The sequence below is a fragment of the Anabrus simplex genome, chromosome 1, assembly GCF_040414725.1.
Source record: "Anabrus simplex isolate iqAnaSimp1 chromosome 1, ASM4041472v1, whole genome shotgun sequence".
Taxonomy (NCBI): Eukaryota; Metazoa; Arthropoda; class Insecta; order Orthoptera; family Tettigoniidae; genus Anabrus; species Anabrus simplex.
This window is the reverse complement of record NC_090265.1, coordinates 14,178,699-14,199,148: the sequence shown is the minus strand read 5'-3', so window position 1 is coordinate 14,199,148 and position 20,450 is coordinate 14,178,699. Positions and strand designations below refer to the sequence as shown.

Sequence of the window (20,450 nt, the reverse complement as noted above, 5' to 3'; positions counted from 1 at the left end):
CTTGAAAGTGTAATGCCATGCTACCATGTTTCTTATCAGATAAACATCAGATAGCAACCAATATAGCCAACTTATTCAGCAGGATGTTTACTATAAATCACTGCCTTCTAGAGCAAATAGTTCCTGAGATATCTTGTCCTAACTGAACAACTATTCACGAAATGGCTTCTGCAGTAACATATTTTTTACAAAATTTATGAATACTTGCAATCAACCAAAATCAGTAAAACATACATCCAAATAAAAAGGAAACTTAAAAAAAAAAAATCCATAAAATACTAAAAATTGATATATTCATACTCCCCTTAAATGTGAGGAACATATAATATCCTCTGCTCATTCTTTCTTTTTTCAAGTAACTGTATAGTTGTCAAGTCATATGATGAGCAGGGAAACCTGTTTGTCTGCAGAGCAATGGTTCATTCAAACTTTTGTGGATATGGGTACAATTACATTTCCTCTGAAACAGTATTAGATCTACTACACACTTCAATCAATTTAGTTTTTCTTCAGTCAATACTGATCTGCATTTAGGGCAGTCGCCCAGGTGGCAGATTCACTATCTGTTGTTTTCCTAGCCTTTTCCTAAATGATTTCAAAGAAATTGGAAATTTATTGAACATCTCCCTTGGTAAGTTATTCCAATCCCTAACTCCCCTTCCTATAATTGAATATTTGCCCCAGTTTGTCCTCTTGAATTCCAACTTTATCATATTGTGATCTTTCCTACTTTTATAAATGCCACTCAAACTTATTCATCTACTAACGTCATTCCACACTGAGAAGGAATAAGTCAAAACATTAATAAATTAACTTATGTTTTATTAACTTATAGGAGAATATTACAAATTACACTTAAATTAGGGGTTCATTTAATAAAATGGCTACAGGTACAAGAAGTCCACGTTGGCACCTGGAACACATTGCAGTCCCTTGATATGAGTCGACACCAAGAGACTGTGATGTGTGTGACAGTCATTGCTTGATTATAGATCAGGTCCAACAACTTTTCTTCTGATGTAACGAGAGAAGTAATCGGGCTTCCAGCACTTGCAGCTTCCTGGGACCAAGAACCAGTCATAATAGAGTCGCACCTGAAACATGAGGTGATTACATTCAGTTTCACTATGTTAACAAATAAGGAATAAAAAGGAAGTAAAAACCAAACTGAAGAAATGAAGAAAGGAATACACAAAGTATACCAGTTGATCTGTTCAAGTAACTTTTGCAGGTTGTGGCACTGCCAAGTAACATAGCTCGATAAAACTTAAACCATACATAGGGAGAACTGCTACAGTATGGTATGATAGGCAACTGAAAGTTATATGTGATGAGACAAACAGAAAAGACACTGTTATACAGAGACAGTAAATTACACGTAAGTCACTGCGACTCGTTATTGTCCCCTGGACATCACAAAAGAAGGAACATGGTTCTTAAAAGTGTGTGTGACCACCACAGACACCGATGCATGCTTTGCAATGTGTTCCCATGCTGGCCACAAGATTGTTAAAGAGTTCTTGCGATAGAGCGTTCCATTCCTCTGCCAGCATGGTTGATAACTGCTCCATGGTCATTGGTGCATATGGACGTGTTGCAATATGTCTATCCAACATGTCCCACATGTGCTCGATGGGATTTAAGTGAGGCAAACTGGTAGGTCAGTCCATTCACCGAATATCGTCTCAATCCAAGAGCTCCTCCACCTGTGCTGTTCGATGCGGTCATGCATTGTCATCCATAAAAATTAAGTCAGGGCTTAATGCACCCCTGCAGAGATGCACATGGGGAAAGAAAACACTGTAACAATAATGTTGACTGGTGAGTGTACCCTGTTCAAAGATTTGGAGGTTGATACACCCATGCAACATTATGCCTCCCTGTACCATAACACTTAGACCACCAAAATGATAGTTCGACAATCTTCCTGGATGCATTATATGTGCGCCGGTGCCGCCGATGTGCGAGTGTCAATGGAACACAACGTAATGGTTGTTGGGCAAACAGACCACCCCCATGCTTTCGCTGTGCCACTGTGGAGCATGAGACTGGGTGCCTTGCAGTCCTGCTAAATGTGGTTGCAATAGCACCCGCAGTTTGAAGTGAGTGTCTTCTTGCCTGTTGCACAATGTAGTGGTCATCTTCTCCTCTTCTCTTCGGGCAGCAGTGCCTGTGGTTCAGGATGCTCTCCATGCATGTGAAACAATGCTGTGCGCAATACCAAATTCCTCGGCTACACTCATCATACTTCGTCCTTCTTACAGTTTCACGATGACTCTTCTGCGTGTGAAGTCACCCAAATGTTGCCTCCGGCCATGTTGTAACATATGACACCACTACAGTGCAACATAATAGCTCACTGACTGATTCACACTATTTTGCCCATTCCTTCAACTGCCTAGTTTTATGGGGCCAGACCCATTTGGTGCTATAGTCCAGCTGACCTCACGCCAGGTTTCTGTGCACGTATGGGAGACCTCTGGCAAAATGTTACAGCACTTTCATTCATTTCCACTGGTTAGTTGATATGTTATGTTGCTTCATCTATCTCATCCTTAAGTTTTGCACAGCAGCTGTGTATTTAGAAAATCTCATATGAATGGTAGAAAGTACATCAGAATTTATAAAGTATGATGACATATATTTGGAGCCTTTAAAATGCTTTCCTAGCCGTACCTTCTCTCGACTTGTAATTATTTCAGTCATTCTTATAATACTGGATGTATTATGAACCAGTGGCATGCACTGAACCCCAGCAGTGGGTTAAGAATTGTGTATTTACATTTTCTTATTATTCCTTAGAATATTTCTTCATCAAGTTAAAAAACTGCAAACAGCCAAGTCAAGTCTCGATAACCCGTCCACTCTGTCACAGTCCGTGTCACTCCAGCGAGCTGGGTTTCTTTACCAGCATGACCCCAGCGAAATTCAGGTCGCTTGGTTGACACTTGAGCTTCAAGCCTCCTTCTGTTCAGGTGGCAGGGTGATATCTGTTGGCCTCGCTCGAGATTAACAACATCTTACTGTGGCAGAGCGGCTAGCTTGGGAACATGTCAGTTAGCACTCACAGTGTTCAGCGTCACACACCAGTGGTTACAAAAAGAAACAGTGTAGCCACTTACTAACAGAAATAGCCAATTTAAGAAATCAATTGTAATCAAAGTACTTATTATATTTTTGGATTTCGGCATGTATTAAGTTTTTGGTAGCAATTCATTGATGGCACGTATAGTGTATGTTTTTCGATGCACACAGAATAACATTTAGGTTGCCCAGCATGAACGCAGAGCCAAGTGTATTTTGTTGCTCTGTACGAGTGGGTTTGCCTCTAATGGTGGTATATTGTTCCTCTTGGAATAAGGGTGAAGTTTTTGAGAGTTCTGTGGCATTCTTCATGAATACTGTACCAGGAATGCAACGTAAATGCAGTATTTTTAAGAGCAATGTCATTTAATTGTCCCGCACGCTAAGAACTAAGACTCAATATGTTTACATCTGCCAGAACAAGCCAGCATGAGTGCAAGCAGCTGTGAATGACGTAGGTACAGGAGCGAGGTAGACTACCCGCTTAACTTATCAACTCACCATATGGCAAGAACTATAGTTCTGGAACAACGTCACACATTCTCGAACTTTCAATTCAGAGATTTTGAAAACTTCCTTAATAATGGTCGTATCATCTTGGGAGATACATCATTTTGTAGCAAATTACAAGAACGTTTCCACTATCAAATTGCAAGAAAAACCACAGAGGGATTTTTGTGTAATTCCACTTTTAAAAAATAACACTCTCTGATGACGTGTAGGTCTTGAGCATATAAAGGACAAGGCCTCTTGGCAATGGACATGCATTCATCATTGGGAGCTCTGACTTGTCAGACTCACCAGAAAACGCCATTTAAATTTAAGAACTTCATTCTTAAGTCTGTATTAATTTTAATTATCTATTACATAAGACCGGGCAAGTTGGCCATGCGGTTAGGGGCGCGCAGCTGTGAGCTCAAATCCGGGAGATAGGGGGTTCGAACCCCACTGTCGGCAGCCCTGAAGATGGTTTTCCGTGGTTCCCCATTTTCACACCAGGCAAATGCTGGGGCTGTACCTTAATTAAGGCCACGGCTGCTTCCTTCCCATTCCTAGCCCTTTCCTGTCCCATTGTCGCCATAAGACCTATCTGTGTCGGTGCGACGTAAAGCAAATAGCAAATAGCAAAAAAAAAAAAAACATTTTACATAACGCTGTGATATTGTTCGTCTGAACGAAGTGCTGTCGGAAGTCTACTAAAAATACTGTTCGAATAAACTTAGAATTCTGTGAGTAAACTGACCTTAGAATCTTGTATGTAAACGAGGACAGAGAAAATTATCGAGTGTTTGAAATATTCTGATAGACAGTGGAACTTAGAATCTTGCGTGTAAATGAAGACATAGAAAATTATCGAGTCTTTGAAATCTTTTGATAGACAGTAGAAATTAGAACCTGCAACATCAAGTGTCGTAAAGGTGTTTATTATTTGCAAGTGAAACTTAGCATTTTTCGATCAGAGTCCCAGTGAAGTATCTAATTATTTCATTGCTATGCAAATTGGATCTTTAAAAGTGTTTAAAATATTTCACCATAATAATACAAGTGTTAGCCCATTGAACACTTAAGGTTCCTGAACAAGTGATTAATTTTGTGTGCGATAATCTGTGCCAACCACACTGTTAAAGTGAGTGATAATCCATAGTCATAATTGGATTTGAATTCATACTTGTACATAATTATTTCCAACTATTCTTCAGTGATTTTATTATTTTACGAAACACACTGTGCTAAGAGTGACTAACAAATTATTCTTTATTGCTATTAGCAGTGTCCTTCGGATAAACTCTTAAATAGCCATTTTTTGTCAAGTGCGACAATATTATTTACTGTGGAGAGTAACGACGGACAGTGCACTACTACAAGCGAACGATATTTAGTTTCATCATTTTCAGTAGTAAATATCCATGAACTGTGTTATATTTTTTTATTTCTTTAGTCAATGCTATCCGTATTTCAACTCCTAAAGTGAAATTCAACATTTTCTATCTGCAAGTGTCAAGTGAAGTTTTGGCATACTTCAAACTTTGTGTTGTGCACCTAAAGTCAGTCTTTGGTGTCAAGTGATTCTGAACATGTTGGGGGAATGTACGACTGTGGACACTCGCATAAAGTTTAACCACGAGTGATTACCCCGCATCGAGATCGCCGCAGAAAGTTTATAATGTCGGACCATTTATATTGGTATTCTAAAATAAAGTGCTGGCAACAAGAGGGGTTTTGCTGGGGCAGTTGCCTCCACTTTTTGGAAAAAAAGAAATTTTTATTACATTTTATCCTCTTCAAACTAGAAATCATAAAAATTAGATCAGAGTCCACCTCAGTACGCTACCAGCCCTATAACCCTTGATCCCTGGTATCCACATAGTCGCCGTTACTGCAATAAACACCGTAGAGGATTAAAAGCAGAAAAAGATCATTTTTGCAGCTCTTGCTTATTTTCCATAACTAGTGCTCAGTGCCCAACAGGAGAAATGTCCAAAAGATAGAGTTGAACCTGTTGAAAAAATGAAACAGAGTCCTATTCGTTACGTGCCTTGACTGAAGCTGCTCAGCAAGTTAAGTCTGGTATGATGTCCGACAGGCAGGCATTTAAAACGTACCACATCCCTTTAACAACGTTAAAGACAAACTATCTGGACGTCAGTTGATTCAGACTGCCCTTGGTTGGACGCCGTTCCTGAGTCCACAAGAAGACAGTAAATGGGTAATCAACATGGCTAAGAGAGGATTTCAGTTGAAGAAAAATAATTTACGTGACACTGCTCAACAAACTGTGCAGTCATCAGGAAGGAGCACACCATTAAACATGGAAGACCTGGTAAAACCTGGTTCAAATGTTTTATGGGATGGCATCTTTCCCTTGAATCAAGTAATCCTGGTGAGGGTCCCATACACTGGAACCATACTCTAGTTGAGTTCTTACCAGAGACTTGTATGCCCTCTCCTTTACATCCTTACTACAATTCCTAAACACCCTCATAATCATGTGCAGAGAACTGTACCATTTATTTATAATCATATTTATGTGATTACCTCAATGAATATCTTTCCTTATATGAGCACCTAGATACTTACAATGACCCCCAAAAGGAACTTTCACCCCATCAATGCAGTAATTAAAACTGAGAGGACTTTTCCTATTTGTGAAATTCATAATCTGACATTTAACAGCGTTTATCACCATACCATTGCCTGCTGTCCATCTCACAACATTTTTGCAGTTGCTCACAATCATGTAACTTATTTATTACTCTATAGAGAATAACATCATCTGCAAAAAGCCTTATCTCTGATTCCACTTCTTTACACATATCATTTATATACAGAAAGAAAACATAAAGGTCCAATAATACTGCCTTGAGGAAATCCCCTCTTAATTATTTCAGAGTCAGATAAAGCTTCACCTACTCTGATCCTCTGAGATCTATTTTCTAGAAATATAGTAACCCATTGACTCGTTCTTTTGTCTAGTCCAATTGTACTAATTTTTGCCAGTAGTCTCCCATGATCTACCCTATCAAATGCCTTACACAGATCAATTGCAATACAGTCCATTTGACCTCCTGAATCCAGGATATCTGCTATATCTTGCTGGAATCCTACAAATTGAGCTTCAGTTGAATAACCTTTCCTAAACACAAATTGTCTTCTATTGAACCAGTTATTAATTGTGCAAACATGTCTAATATAATCAGAAAGAATGCTTTCCCAAAGCTTACATGCAATGCATGTCAAACTGACTGGCCTGTAATTTTCAACTTTATGTCTGTTACCAAGTTGTTGTGGTAGGTAGAGGTGAAAGAAGGTGCGGGGGTGAACAGGTCTCAGGCTACAAAATTAAAGTTAATTTAAAATTTAACAAGGTTATATTTTCTTTTCAAAATTCAGAAATAACACGAATGGCAGGTACAGAGTAGCAAGGCAACAAAAGAGCAACAACAGTATTTACAGGCTTTGGGCTTCGAGCCCCGAACTCACAATTCTTGAGCAGTTAGCCCAAGCTTACATGTACATAAGGTTTAACAAAGGGGCAGAAAACCCCAATCATGCCCAGGAGCACTTGCTCCAAATTACACAGTAAGACCTCCTAGAGGCACGCAGAAACAAATTTCAAAAGAGCGATCCGCTCTCAAAGTTTTAAGCCTATCAAAAGGCCACAACTCGACCTTCAAGCTGTCCTCTGAGGACGCAAACACAGGGGTAAAATACCCAACCTACTGAGGCCTATTAAGCGAGAAAAGGATAATTACATGGCCTCTAAAATACCAATGTGAGAGGAGGCGAACTGCACTCCTAATACATTTTGTGTTAAAACCTAATCTGGCTCTAGGCCACAAATGCAAGGGCTAATCCCATACTAACGAGGTGACTTTAGAAGGAAACAATTTACCTTACGTTAAAGAAGAATTGGTTGTGAAAAGGTAAGTTCACCTCAAAACAATATGAGTGGGAGCTCGAGAGGGTTAAGCACTCTCTATCCCAATATGTAGCATAAAAGAGAATAGATACTAAAAGTCTTTACATTTTAGGGAAAAGTTACATGGTGGAAAAGCTTCGGACCCGCCCCGAGAGTTAAACTGCTGAGCTAGCAAGAAAAGAAGTTATTATACGGCCATTACCTGGTTGTTGAACTGCTGTCCGAAGAAAGAGGCGCTTCCCGCCCCCTGCTATGTACTTTACACACTGAAAGATGGTACAGAAGTGGCGCAGAGACCTTAAAATCAGCAGTTTATATACTCTCGCGGAAAGTTCAAGGCGTTTCAGGAAAGAAAACACCCGCCCACAATCATTTATTGGTTAGGGTTAAGCAGCATATCCAATTTGAAGAAGAAACACCTTATTGGTCATAAATTAATTAAAGAAATTCGGGATTGGCTAAATTCAAAACAAGGGGATAGAAAGGGGTATACAGCCAACTTAAACAAAGAAATTTAACAAGAAACAAACTTTTGAAATAAAAATTTCTCCAAAAAAAACCAGTTCTTTCACCTTGCACTAGGGTGCACTATAGTAGTTCTTCAGTAGTGTCCTCTAGAAGAGAAAGTTCACACTTCTTACTACAAGCAAAACAAAAATACGTCGAAAACGACCCAGTTCAGAAACTTCAAAATTTCCAAGTAGTGACATCTTCTGGGTAACTTGAAAATTAATACATTAGATAAAGTTCGGGCTTCCTCCAGCAGAGGATTTTCAACTGGCGCAAAGTTTGAATTAGCGGCGTGGAGGTGTACCGCCTGGTACAATGTCTATTACCCTTTTCTTTGTACACAGTACTTTAGATATGGTATTATATACCAACCCATTGTCTTAAGTATATCCATAGAAATCCTGTCAATTCCAGTCACTTTTATAGTTTTCAACTTTTGTACCTTACTGTAAATGCCATTATCATAGGTAAATTTTAATAGTTCCTTAGCATTAGTCACCTCCTCTATCTGGACATTATCCTTGTAACCAGCAATCTTTTTGGTGATCCTCACACACACACTCCCCTTGTTCATTAATAATTCCTGGATTGTCCTTCATGGAACCTCTTTCTGCCTTAAAGTGCCTATACATACTCTTCCATGTTTCACTAAAATTTGTATGACTGCCAATTATGCTTGCCATCATGTTATCCATAGCTGACTTCTTTCCTAGATTCAATTCCCTAGTAAGTTCCTTCAATTTCTCCTCACATCCACAGCCATTTCTAACTCTATTTCTTTCCAACCTGCACCTCCTTCTTAGTCTCTTTATTTCTCTGTTATAATAAAGTGGGTCTTTACCATTCCTTACCACCTTTCAAGGTACAATCCTGTTTTCACATTCCTCAACAATTGCCCATCCCAGAGTCTGTTTACATTTTTATTTACCGTTTTCCACAGATCATAGTTACTTTTTAAAAACTCCCTCATGCCAGCTTTATCAGCCATATGGTACTGCCTAATAGTCCTATTTTAAGACCCTCCTTTCTATCACATTTAATTTTAACTACGACAAAAACAGCTTCGTGATCACTAATACCATATAGAGTATTATTTCGGTTTCTCTGTAGAGTCCATCTGGTTTTACCAGCACCACGTTCAGGATATTCTTCCCTCTAGTTGGTTCCATCACTTTCTGAATCTGCTGTCCCTTCCATATAAAACTATTTGCCTTATGTTGGTCATTCGCATCACCCTCCCAATTGACATTTGGTATATTGAGATCTCCCACTACAATCACATTCCTTTCCACGTCATTTCCCACATAGCTGATTATCTTATCAAATAATTCTGAATCAGTGTCAGCGCTACCCTTTCCCGATCTGTACACTCCAAGGACATCAAGTTGCCTATTATCTTTAGAAATGAGCCTTACACCTAGAATTTCATATGTGTCATCTTTAACTTTTACGTAACTTCAAATTCTTCTTTCGCCAGAATGAATACTCCCCACTCCTATCATTCCTATCCTATCTCTACGATACACACTCCATTTCCGTGAGAAAATTTCTGCATGCATAATATCAGGAGAAGGCTGAAACCATTAGCAAGGGCAGGGCTGCTGTCTCAGAAGAGAGAATACGTGGTTGGTTTAGCTGGATTGTTGTGCTACCTGGAATCTGTGGATGTTAGATCGATTATGGAAGACCCAAGCAAGATCTTCAATGCAGACAAGGCAAATTTTCTGCTCCATAAAGTTTCAGGAAAGTACCCTCGAGTCTGAGGAGAACAGCTTCAAATTACAGCAACCTTTAAAGGCAAGGAAGGCATAAGTGTGCTCAGAAATTTGTGCCAATGGGCATTGTTCCCTAGCAATGATCATCTACAGAAAGATACGACTTCAGCAACTTATCAAAGATAGTGTACCTGAGCCTTGGATCTATGAGCCCCCATAGTTTCTGATGCTTTAAGTCATGGCTGGATTACATTTCCTCTTATTCTACTTCTTGATGGACACATTTATCCCTTCAAGTCAGTAAATATTGACATGTCCATGTACTGTCCTTTCCCTAATGCCACCCATGTTCTGCAACCAGCAGAAATGGGGGTATTTGCATCTCGAAAGGGTGCATGGGAAAATGCTGTTCAAGACGAGAAAATACAAACTCTCTGTGCATCAGTAACCAAGGTAAATTCTGCAATCATGTTAAAGAAAGTTTGCGGTGACACTGTTCGGCCAGATATTGTGAAAAGTGCCTGTCATAAGTGTGGTCTCTATCCACTAGATCCCAACGCTATGGACTACAAAATATGTGTTGCAGATATTTTGAAAATCCCAGCAGGGAGGCAACCCTTCATACCCCTTCCACTTCCAATCAGAAGTTAAAGTTTGTACTTGATGACCTGGTAGAATTATTGCCTTCCGCATTCTAGATATGTTCAATGACAAACTAAGACGTGAAGAATGGCGAACCAGATTTGTACACTTATTGAAAAGTTTTACAACTCGGTACAATGCAACACATGAAACAATATCGGCTATTCAAAATGAAACTATGACACACATTTCATCAGAAGATGATGGTGATCAGGGCAGAGATGATTTTGCATGGAATGACGAACGTTTAGAGGGGTATATACCATCTCCCAAGAAGGATCTTCCTGGTGCCGTCATTTTGATGAGTGGACTGTAAGTTCACAAGCCAAATTATTGAATGAGTATGAAAGCACTTTGGAACTTGCTTGCTAACCCGCCTCAAGTAGTAGCAAGGATTCCTTCAAAGATTTTCTCAAAGTTCCTTAAGTACCAGTAAAACCTCATCAGTTTAGATTAAGGAAAACATATGCAATATCTTCAAAGGAGTACTGGGAAGAGCTGAAGAGAAAGAAACGAAACAAGAAAGACTAAAGACATGTTCTGTTCTCTGTGGAAAAATAAAGATAAGAAACTAATTTTTGTGTTTCTCAGGATATTTTGATATGTTTTAATATTGCCTCTTCTAATTTTGTGATTTATATTTAAGAATCATTCTATTTTGTTGACATCATTACAACCATATAATGCCTAAAGGTAAAGCAATTTATAGTAAATATTTCTGTTCGGTATTTAAAACCTTGACTTCCGATATACCAGGTGGTCCACCAATCCCTTGCAATCCAGTTTTATGCTTCTCTTCACATTTACTACAATTCTGAAAGACATCGGTCCCTCTCCCTAATGATATAGATGTTGATTCCCATAGAGAAACTGAAATATTTGTCCCAAATGAGTAAATTTATAATACCAGTATAAATGGTCCATTATTTGACATTATAAATTTTCCAGCTAACTCATTCCTGGTTGTCAGCATTTCGCCCCAGTGTGCTAAGTTGGGCTCATCATAAACCTGGGTAATATAATGGGATGTGTGTTTATGGGCTAGAAGACAGCAGGAATCGTGAGTGCCACTACTAATTCATTATGGGTACCTGGAATGAACCCGTAAAATGAGTACAGATACGCAAAACACGTACTTTAAAACAGGAGGTGGATGCACAGACCAGGAGCATGATACTGTATAGGCTGGGAAGTGAGCGCTGTACGGCAATCGGACAGGCAGATATGTGATGCTGGACAGTGCTCGAGGTAGGAGGTTCAAATCTCATGGAACAATGTTTTTTTAACAGCCAGTTGCCTGGTTTGTGTTAAGGGTGCATACTTGATGGCTCCCAAGGACGAATTTGTTTATTTGACCCTGTAAGAGACCGTATGTATTGTTGCATTGGGTATGGTGCTAGGTCTGTGGCCAGTATAGGCTGGGAAGTGCATGCCGCAGGTCAAGTGTCGCTGTACCTCAAATGGCTAACATGCAGTTCGATGTGTGATAGTTGACAGTGTTCGAGCATTAGAAGGTAAGGTTCAAGTGCCATGCCTGGGATGTGGTAGGGTTGTATTCCCGGACTGATTTGGCCCTGAAACGGGCTGTTGTTATGCAGCTGGGTTGATAGAGGCTAGGAAACATATGACAGGATTTCAGTTATCCACGTCGTTTAATGCAGCACCTGCTCGAACTGACGACCTCTGTTGTCGATACAGAGCTGCGCATGATGTTGTAAGGACCATCTGGCCCATTGCAACGTCTCTGGTGAAACTGATCGGCATGCCTCGGTGATGAGCTGTCTAAGGTTACAAGGACTGGATGGCTCCTATGCATACACCACTTGTTCTACATGGCCCCACAAAAAAATCCAGGGGCGTAAGATTGGGCGATCTGGTGGGCCAGGGGACAGGTCCTCACCTTCCTATCCATTTATCAGGATACGTCGCATTGAGATGGTTCTGGATGACCACCGCCACATGTGCTGGAGCTCTGCCATGTTGAAACCACACCCTGCAGTGGTCCAGAAGTGGCACATGTTCCATAAACTGTAGTAGTTCATCTTGGAGAAACCTCAGCGTTGGCTGGTCAGATGGCCCACAAAGAAATGGGGATGAATGAGGTGACCACCCATGGCTCTACACCATATATTCACGCCCCACTGTACCTGGAAAGCTGTCTGTCGCACCCAGTGGGGATTATCCACACTATAGTAATGCATATTATGGCAATTAATGGTTCCATTGTTGTGGAATCGTGCTTCATCCGTAAATAAGAGTCGCTAGAAAAGCAGGATCAGTGTCCACGGGCTGTAGGATTCATTGACGGAATGCTACCTGGGCATCGAAATCATGACCATGGAGCTCTTGGTGTAAGTGCAAATAGTACTGGTGAAACCAGTGGGTATGCAATATCCGCATAACTGACGCTCGGATGATGTTCATCTCCTGGACAATGGCCCATGTGCTAGTATGAGGGTTATGCAAAATAGCATAAAACACGACCTCTTCATTGTCAGCAGATGTCACGGGATGATCTCGAACAGGCCGTGTCCTTCCTAGGGATGCAATATCACACAAGCATCTTTCCACACTCCAAAATGTCATGCCTATCGGTTGTCATCTATCCGGATAGCTTTCTTGGTACAGACGTTGTACCTGGTATGCATTCTGTCTAGCTTCTCCATAGATAAGTAACATATCCACATACTCGTTGCTGGAATACATATCAAGGCAGTGAATAAACTTAGTCTTGTGAATTGCTTCAAAGGAGGGGAATTTGTGTGGCGTTATTAAAATAGAAACTCTTATTGAATCATATACCTTCGACAATCTACGGTTATTGGACATTTATTTAAATTGTGCCTATTTTTGACACTTGTAATTCTTATTCTCTGCTAATGACCTTGGGTTCCCAGCCTAGTAACTGTGTTGAACTATTATATTACCACGTTCATATGAGGCTGGAGTTCGACTATATTTGAAGTATAAATTAAGAAAGACTTCGTATTTCGTGAACTTGGATTATATCTGCCCTAGCACCTTGGACGTTTGGCTACTAAGTACCTGCTCTGCCTATACGAGGAGAGATGAACTTTCCGTTGTATGGTTACTCTATGTGTGTAGTTTCTAAACGTGTAATTGCACTGTAGGCCAGCTACGGGGACTGCTACGCTATCTATCAGATTGAATGTAGTACTAATGAGTGTGATGTGACAGTTGCTCGCCAGGGCGCGTATCTAGTCTTCCAGGTGTCGCGCCTAGCGGCGAACTTGGTAGCGCTGTATTCTGCGCAGGAAGTCTTGGAGGCTGGTTGTAGCAATGATGGCTGCGGAGACTGTTACCAGAACGATGTGTACTCCAACTGGTGTTGGATGATAAACAAAAAACCACATCGAGTAATGGGAGTTTAAACATTTTATTTTGGTGTATAATATGTGTGTTAATGTGTAAATATGTAATTATATAGGTAGTTTCAATTGTACTTGTGGAGTGATAAATGTTAGGTCAAACTACGAGGTGAGTTTATCTTGGCATAAGACCTGCTTGTAAGTATTTTAATGTATCATTGCTATTAATATTATTTTACTGTGCGTGTGTGTGTTCTATTCGAATTGGTGTGAAATATGAACATTGTGGACATCTAAGTTTTGTGATGCCGTGTTCTGCTCCAAGTGTACGTGCGGTATATAACGGTAGGCCATCCTTGTGCTAAGATAACATTTTGAAAATTTTTATCGCGTCCTTGTTTTAAATTTGTCATTCTCTTCGCTCGGGCTTTACCTTTCGGTGTTTTGCTTGTGATTTTCTTTGTAATGCCCGTATGCGTGTGCCGCTTTTCTTTAACTGTGGCATTTTATCGTTTTCTTACGTGTTGTATTGTTGGCGTATATTTGTGTTTCTGCTTGTCTCCTTGTGCGAATTGTGTTGCTTGTCGCATGTTTTGGCTATCCTGTGCCCGTATTTTGACCTAACACTGCACCTACATTTCTCTCTATAATTTTCTTTAATCTTTTTTTTTTACATTATTATTATTATTGTTATTATTAGTCACCTTTGGTAAGTTGAATTATGCTTAATTTTCTTGGTGAATACTTGAGTTGAGTCTGGTTTAGTTATATTCTTTCCCTTTGAGGGCTTTAAATTAAATATCACTCCATTGTTGGTGTAATATCGTACAAATGTTATCAGTTTCAACAATACAAGTAACGTTTAGTAGGTCGAGGGCTGGACACCCCTGGAGAATAGGATGGTTCCTTATCTTATCTTTCCGTGTGGGTATTGTTGTTATTATCTCCTCGTGCCTGACAGTTATGTAACATTATTAGTGTGATGGGTGTGTGCATTGTGTCTGCCGCGATGACTGTATCGTGTATTATACTCCATAAATTATTCGTTGTACTGATTTTTTTTCTTCTGAATCTGTTGGTTCTATATTGTGTTCTGGGTTATGCTAAGTGATCTGTTCGTGCTTTTCCTGATGTTACTGTGGCTCATGTTTACGTTTGTTTACCAAGGTTTGGTGATTGAAAATTAATTGTAACTTGGGATATATTTCTTTTAAACGGTGCCGTGTGAGCTTGTGATTGTAACATGTTCGTAATCGTGGCTTGATTTGACTGTCACGTTCCGTGGTGCTGCCTTCGTATCCGGGTTTGGTGTGGGCCATTTACTTCTACCGGGTGCTGTCACAGTCCTCGATTTGCTAACCCCATTCTCCCCTTTCGGGCTTAAATGTTAAAATTTCATTGAATTTTAGAATATGTCAAACATGTGAGTACCATGGTACCTATGTAGTTTTCCTGATGCATCAGTATATAGGTATATAAAAATGGTTGTTTGTAAAGAAATGAATGATTTTATTTATTAGAAATGAATTTCCTTCTACTTATATTATTCGTTGGTTTTCTGAATATTTATTTTACCTTAAATGTTGGGTGCTAATTGTAAGTTCAATACTTTTCTCAGGTTATTTAAATTTTATCCAAATGTTTAAATTGTAGTGTAAAAAGATTTATTTATTATATTTTATTTTAAATTTTTTGAATATTTCTGGTGTCATTTATTGGTGTGTTTGCTAAGCAATTTCCTGATCCCGTCCTCTCTCATTAAATGGGTAGGCTCCTGGTCCCTTCATGCTTCCTCTTGTCTATTTCCTTGGGTATGTTTTACTGTCTTATCTTATTTTTGCTCTGCTGAAAATTTATTTGTAAGCGCTCGTCCCTATGACCATCGTCATTTACTCATACTTATTAGGGGCGTTGCAGTAGTGGTAGCTATAGAGCGTGGTTTTCTGTGTTGAAGCTACGCTGAATAGTTAGTTATGAAATTGCCACGCAGGCAGCCTGAATAACACCAAGAAATAAGTAAATATTTATGTATGTCTTTGTAAGCTGAGGTGAACCCCACTGATTATTTTGGCTTTGTTTCATGTACACCCCCGTGATGGCTGGACGGTCGATAATGGATCCGAGCATGCTGAGAAGCGAGGAGCTGTCTTACGAACTGAACATTCGTGGATGCGAGTCCAGTGGAACCAATGCTGTTAAGGTTCAAAGACTGAGGGAATCCGCCCACTTTCCCATCATGGTAGCCGAATTGGACCGGCAGGAGGTTGGTGAGTCGATTTTAATACTAAATACCCTTATTCAAGATAACATTGATGAATTGAGAGAATTATGTTCTTCTTTTACTGACGTTACGCCTTCTAAGGCCCAACTGAAAAGAATTAAAGTTAGGGTAGATCACTATTTAAATCGAATCAAGGATCTGCTTACTTTAGAACTTAATCCTTTCCATCGCCAAGAAATTTCTGAACTATTGTCCGTGGCCATTGCCTTGTCCTGTGATGTTCATGCAATTGAGATGTTTATCGATGTACAAAAACTTACAATCATTGATGTTGATCCACAGGCGAGTAGGGTCGAACAGGTTGATGCATCCTCCTCCCTCCCGTCTCGTACATTGACTCCGCAAGGAGAAGGCAAATGTCAAGCATGTTTACCGGTGAACTCCTTTGTTGTACCTCCTCCTGTCTTAGAGTTAATTAAAGGCTTGCCTGATTTTTTGGTGGACTCTATCGAAGAAACGATTCGATTTTTAAGATTCTGGATAGAATTGTTGGAAACTGCACATGTTTTTGAACTAACTGCGCTAAATGTTTTCCGTGTCTGCTTCCCTCACTGTCAGGGCATGCTGAAGGATGAGCTACGGGATGCCATTACTGAAAACGTCACTGTAGAGGACTTTCATGACACGATATTGAATAAGTATATTCCTTGGACTGCACAACAGTCTCTCGTTCAAAGTTGTTGTTTCCGTAGGCAATCCTTAAATGAGAAATTGTCCAGTTATATAAGAGATGTGAAATACTATTGCAAGGTCTTCAGGCAATCCATTTCTGAAACGAATTTGGTGAATCATTTGGTAAGGGGTATCTCGCCGCAGTACCATTCTTACATGTGCTTTACTCCGAGACCTGTAACCCTTAAGGAACTGGAGGCGGCTTGTGTTGAGGCAGAGAGTGTGCGTTATGAGGATTCGTGCCGCGTGGCGGACGTTCCCCCACCCTCGCTTTGCACTCGGGATGTTTCTCTAACATTACCTCCGGCTGTACAGCTCGTTAAGAAGTGTTATGCATGTGGTGCCAGAGATCATCTTCGGGACAAGTGCCCGAGTCTAAAACAATCAAGTGCATCTCAGAATTTTAACAACAACAATCGTACATGTTTCATTTGTGGGTCCAAACAACATGTTAAACGTTATTGTCCAAATAAGCCCAGTCCTTTAACAAATTTTCCTCAGAATCAACCAAGAATATGACTAGCCGAAGCAAAAGAACCTGTGAATTTGTCTCCTGTTTCAACTAGACATGTGAACTTGGGTAATCAGTATAGTGATATCCTGTGTCATGTTGATTGTCAGTGTATTTCTGCCCATGTATGTGTTAACTTACCTTTTATTCCAGCTGAGGTCAACGGAGAGCCTGTGTCTGCTCTCGTGGATTCTGGGAGCGTGTACTCCTTAGTCAACATGTCCTGGTATGAAAGGTATAAATCCCCTTGTAACCTTCCTGAACTCCAACCGGTATCTATAAATTGTGTCACAGCTAACAGTTCTACCGTATGTGTTGTTGGATCTATTCTTGTCAAAATCAGAATTGTAAACTTCACGTGGAAATTTAAGTTGATAGTAGTTAGGGAATTGTGTTGTGATCTTATTTTAGGAGCTGACTTCTTGACCCATGTTGGTTTAGTGATTGACCTTCAGGAAAGAAAATTATTTTTCAAGTTTTCTCCTGACTCGAATGTTCCTTTAATTGGCAGGCATATTATTCCATCCAGTCTAATTGCTTCTGTTGAGAGTGCTTCTAATGTTGAAACCGCCCAAATTAACTTGCAGCATTTACCTGATGACCAAGCTGTACAGATCCGCGATTTGTGTGCAAAATTTCCGGACGTTTTCACCGATAAGCTTGGATTAACTAACGTCCTTGAGTATAAAATTGATGTGTCCGACAATATCCCTGTCAGATCCCCTCCTTATCGTTTGGCTCCTCCCCGTATGAAAATTTTGAAAGACATTATCCAAGATATGTTGAATGAGGGTGTCATACGTCCATCCACCTCTGCCTATTCCTCCCCCATCTTTCTTGTGCCCAAACCTAACAGTGGTTATCATCCTGTCGTGGATTATCGTGCATTAAACCGCAAGGTGGCTCTGCAGTCTGTACCATTACCTGACATTCATTCTTGTTTTTCCTGGTTTCATGGTGCTAAATTTTATACTTCATTTGATTTGAACAGCGCGTATCTTCAGATTCCTCTTGCTGAAGAGTCTCGTCATCTTACTGCCTTTGCGACGGACTGGAATCTGTATGAATTCTGTCGCGTACCGTTCGGCTTGTCGACTGGTGCTGCTATTCTCACACGCCTCCTAGATTCCATCCTTTCGGACATTAAATTTCACTACGTGTATCATTATCTGGATGATTTGATAATTTATTCTGAAACCTTCCAGGAACATGTCCAACATATCCATGAGGTACTTACTAGGTTAAAGAAAGCTGGCCTGACTGTCAAAATCGCTAAGGTGTCTTTCGCAAAACCCCAGATGTCCTTTCTCGGCCACATTGTATCTCCCGAAGGGGTTGCTATCGATAAAAGTCGAACTCAAACCATTCACGACTTCCCTCCTCCCAAAAACCAAAAAGACGTTGCTCGTTTCATTGGCATGGCTAACTTCTTTAGGAAATTTGTGCCAAATTTCGCTGAAATCGCTGCCCCTCTCAATGCGTTAAGACGCAAAGATGCCAAATTTATATGGGACCTACCCCAAAAAGAAGCTTTCCAAAAATTGAAAACCGCATTGGCTAACTCTCCCGTCTTGGCCACTCCTGATTTCTCCAAAAAATTCATAGTACAGACTGATGCTTCTTGTTCGGCTGTTGCTGGTGTTCTTCTTCAGGAGTCTGAACTGGGAAGACGCCCCATTGCGTATGCATCGCGTGCATTGAGTTCATTAGAATCTAAGTACTCCGTGTATGAACTTGAATGTTTGGCAGTCATCTTTGCCTTAGAAAAATTTCGAATGTATATTGAGCATGCCCCCTTTCTCTTGGAAACTGATAACATGGCCTTAAGTTGGGTTCTGAATCGCCCGCGTCGTACTGGTCGTCTTACTAGATGGGCAATTCGCATTTCTGCCTTCAAGTTTGAAGTACGTCATATAAAAGGTACTGATAATGTGGTTGCAGACTGTCTAAGTCGTATGTTTGGTGACTCCCCTGTTGAGAATATTGATCCTGTAACTGTAGATCTCCCTCAGCCATGTCTTTGTGTCTCCGGTTGTGTCAATGCTCTATTATCCAACTGCCCTCTGTTATATCAGGACATCAGTAAGCACCAGAAGAATGATCCTGAGTTGAATTTGATCGTCAATGACATTAAAGCTGGTAAAATGGTAAAACCCTATAGTATGCGTAATGGTATCTTGTGTTGCAAGGCGCGTAATGATAAGAAATAGAAAATTGTATGTCCTCAACTCTTGATTCCGGTTGTTTTTCAATACTACCATAATTCTGCTATTGGTGGACATCTTGGTATCTTCAAAACCCGTCAAAAAATCAGACATTTCTTCATTTGGAAGGGCATGGATTTTCAAATTGCTGAAATGGTAAGGTCTTGTCGTGTGTGTGCGATTAGCAAACCGGCGTTGAACACTAAAATTGGTATGTTAGCATCATCCCAAGCTTCCTCCCCCATAGAAAGACTGTTTGTGGACTTCGTTGGTCAATTACCCCGTTCGAGGCAAGGCTCCAGATTCATACTTGTGTGTGTAGACGGATATTCCCGTTTTTCGTGGACCTTCTCGACTCGGTCGGCTAACGCTCCTACGGTTATTAAATGTTTAAACTCCATCTTTAGTTCTTTTGGGCCTCCTAAATTTTTGGTAACGGATAATGCTAAGTACTTCTCATGTAATCTGTTCAAGAAATTTTGTTTTGATCTATCTATCTCCCATGTCACTACTTCTCCCTACCATCCTGCCCCATCGTATGCTGAGAGAGTGAATTGGAATCTTAAATCTGCGTTGATTGTGTTCCATCATAAGGATCATCAAAATTGGGATTCCTCTCTGCACTGGCTAACATATGCATTAAATTCAGCTGTTCATGAGTCTCATATGCAAACTCCTATGTCACTGATGTTCTCCTTCACCCCCTTTTCACCCATTTCTAATCTGTTGAGGATTGATGAATTGCTTCCTGAGAAAAAGGATCCTGAGGAGATTAAAAGAGTGTGGAAGAAAGCTAAAGATAGATTAAAAGTTTCACATGCTAAAGTGGAAAAGCAGTATAATAAGGGCCGTCGACCCACTGACCTGGCTGTTGGTGACGAAGTCTATATCAAGACTCATTACCTAAGTAAGGCGGTTGATAAATTCAGTCGTAAGCTTGCTCCCCGTTTCCATGGTCCTTGTACTATCTTAGAGTTTTTGACCCCTGTTTCTGTTTTGGTAAATGATCCCATTTCTAAAAGAATCAGGCGAGTTCATCTCAGCCAAGTAAAACCAGCTTAAATTATTAATTTATGTCCGTT

The 20,450-nt window shown here is 40.2% G+C and overlaps 1 protein-coding gene across 1 annotated transcript in view; it reads right to left on the bottom strand.

The window, feature by feature from the left end:
* Positions 1 to 871: 871 nt before the first annotated feature.
* spz6 (Spaetzle domain-containing protein 6) overlaps positions 872 to 20,450 on the bottom strand; it is a 218,447-nt gene continuing 198,868 nt past the window's right edge. The window contains exon 8 of the mRNA XM_067138688.2: positions 872 to 1,094. Within this exon, the coding sequence (XP_066994789.2) occupies positions 987 to 1,094 (108 nt within the window). The 3' untranslated portion in view covers positions 872 to 986. The remainder of the gene's footprint in view (positions 1,095 to 20,450) is intronic.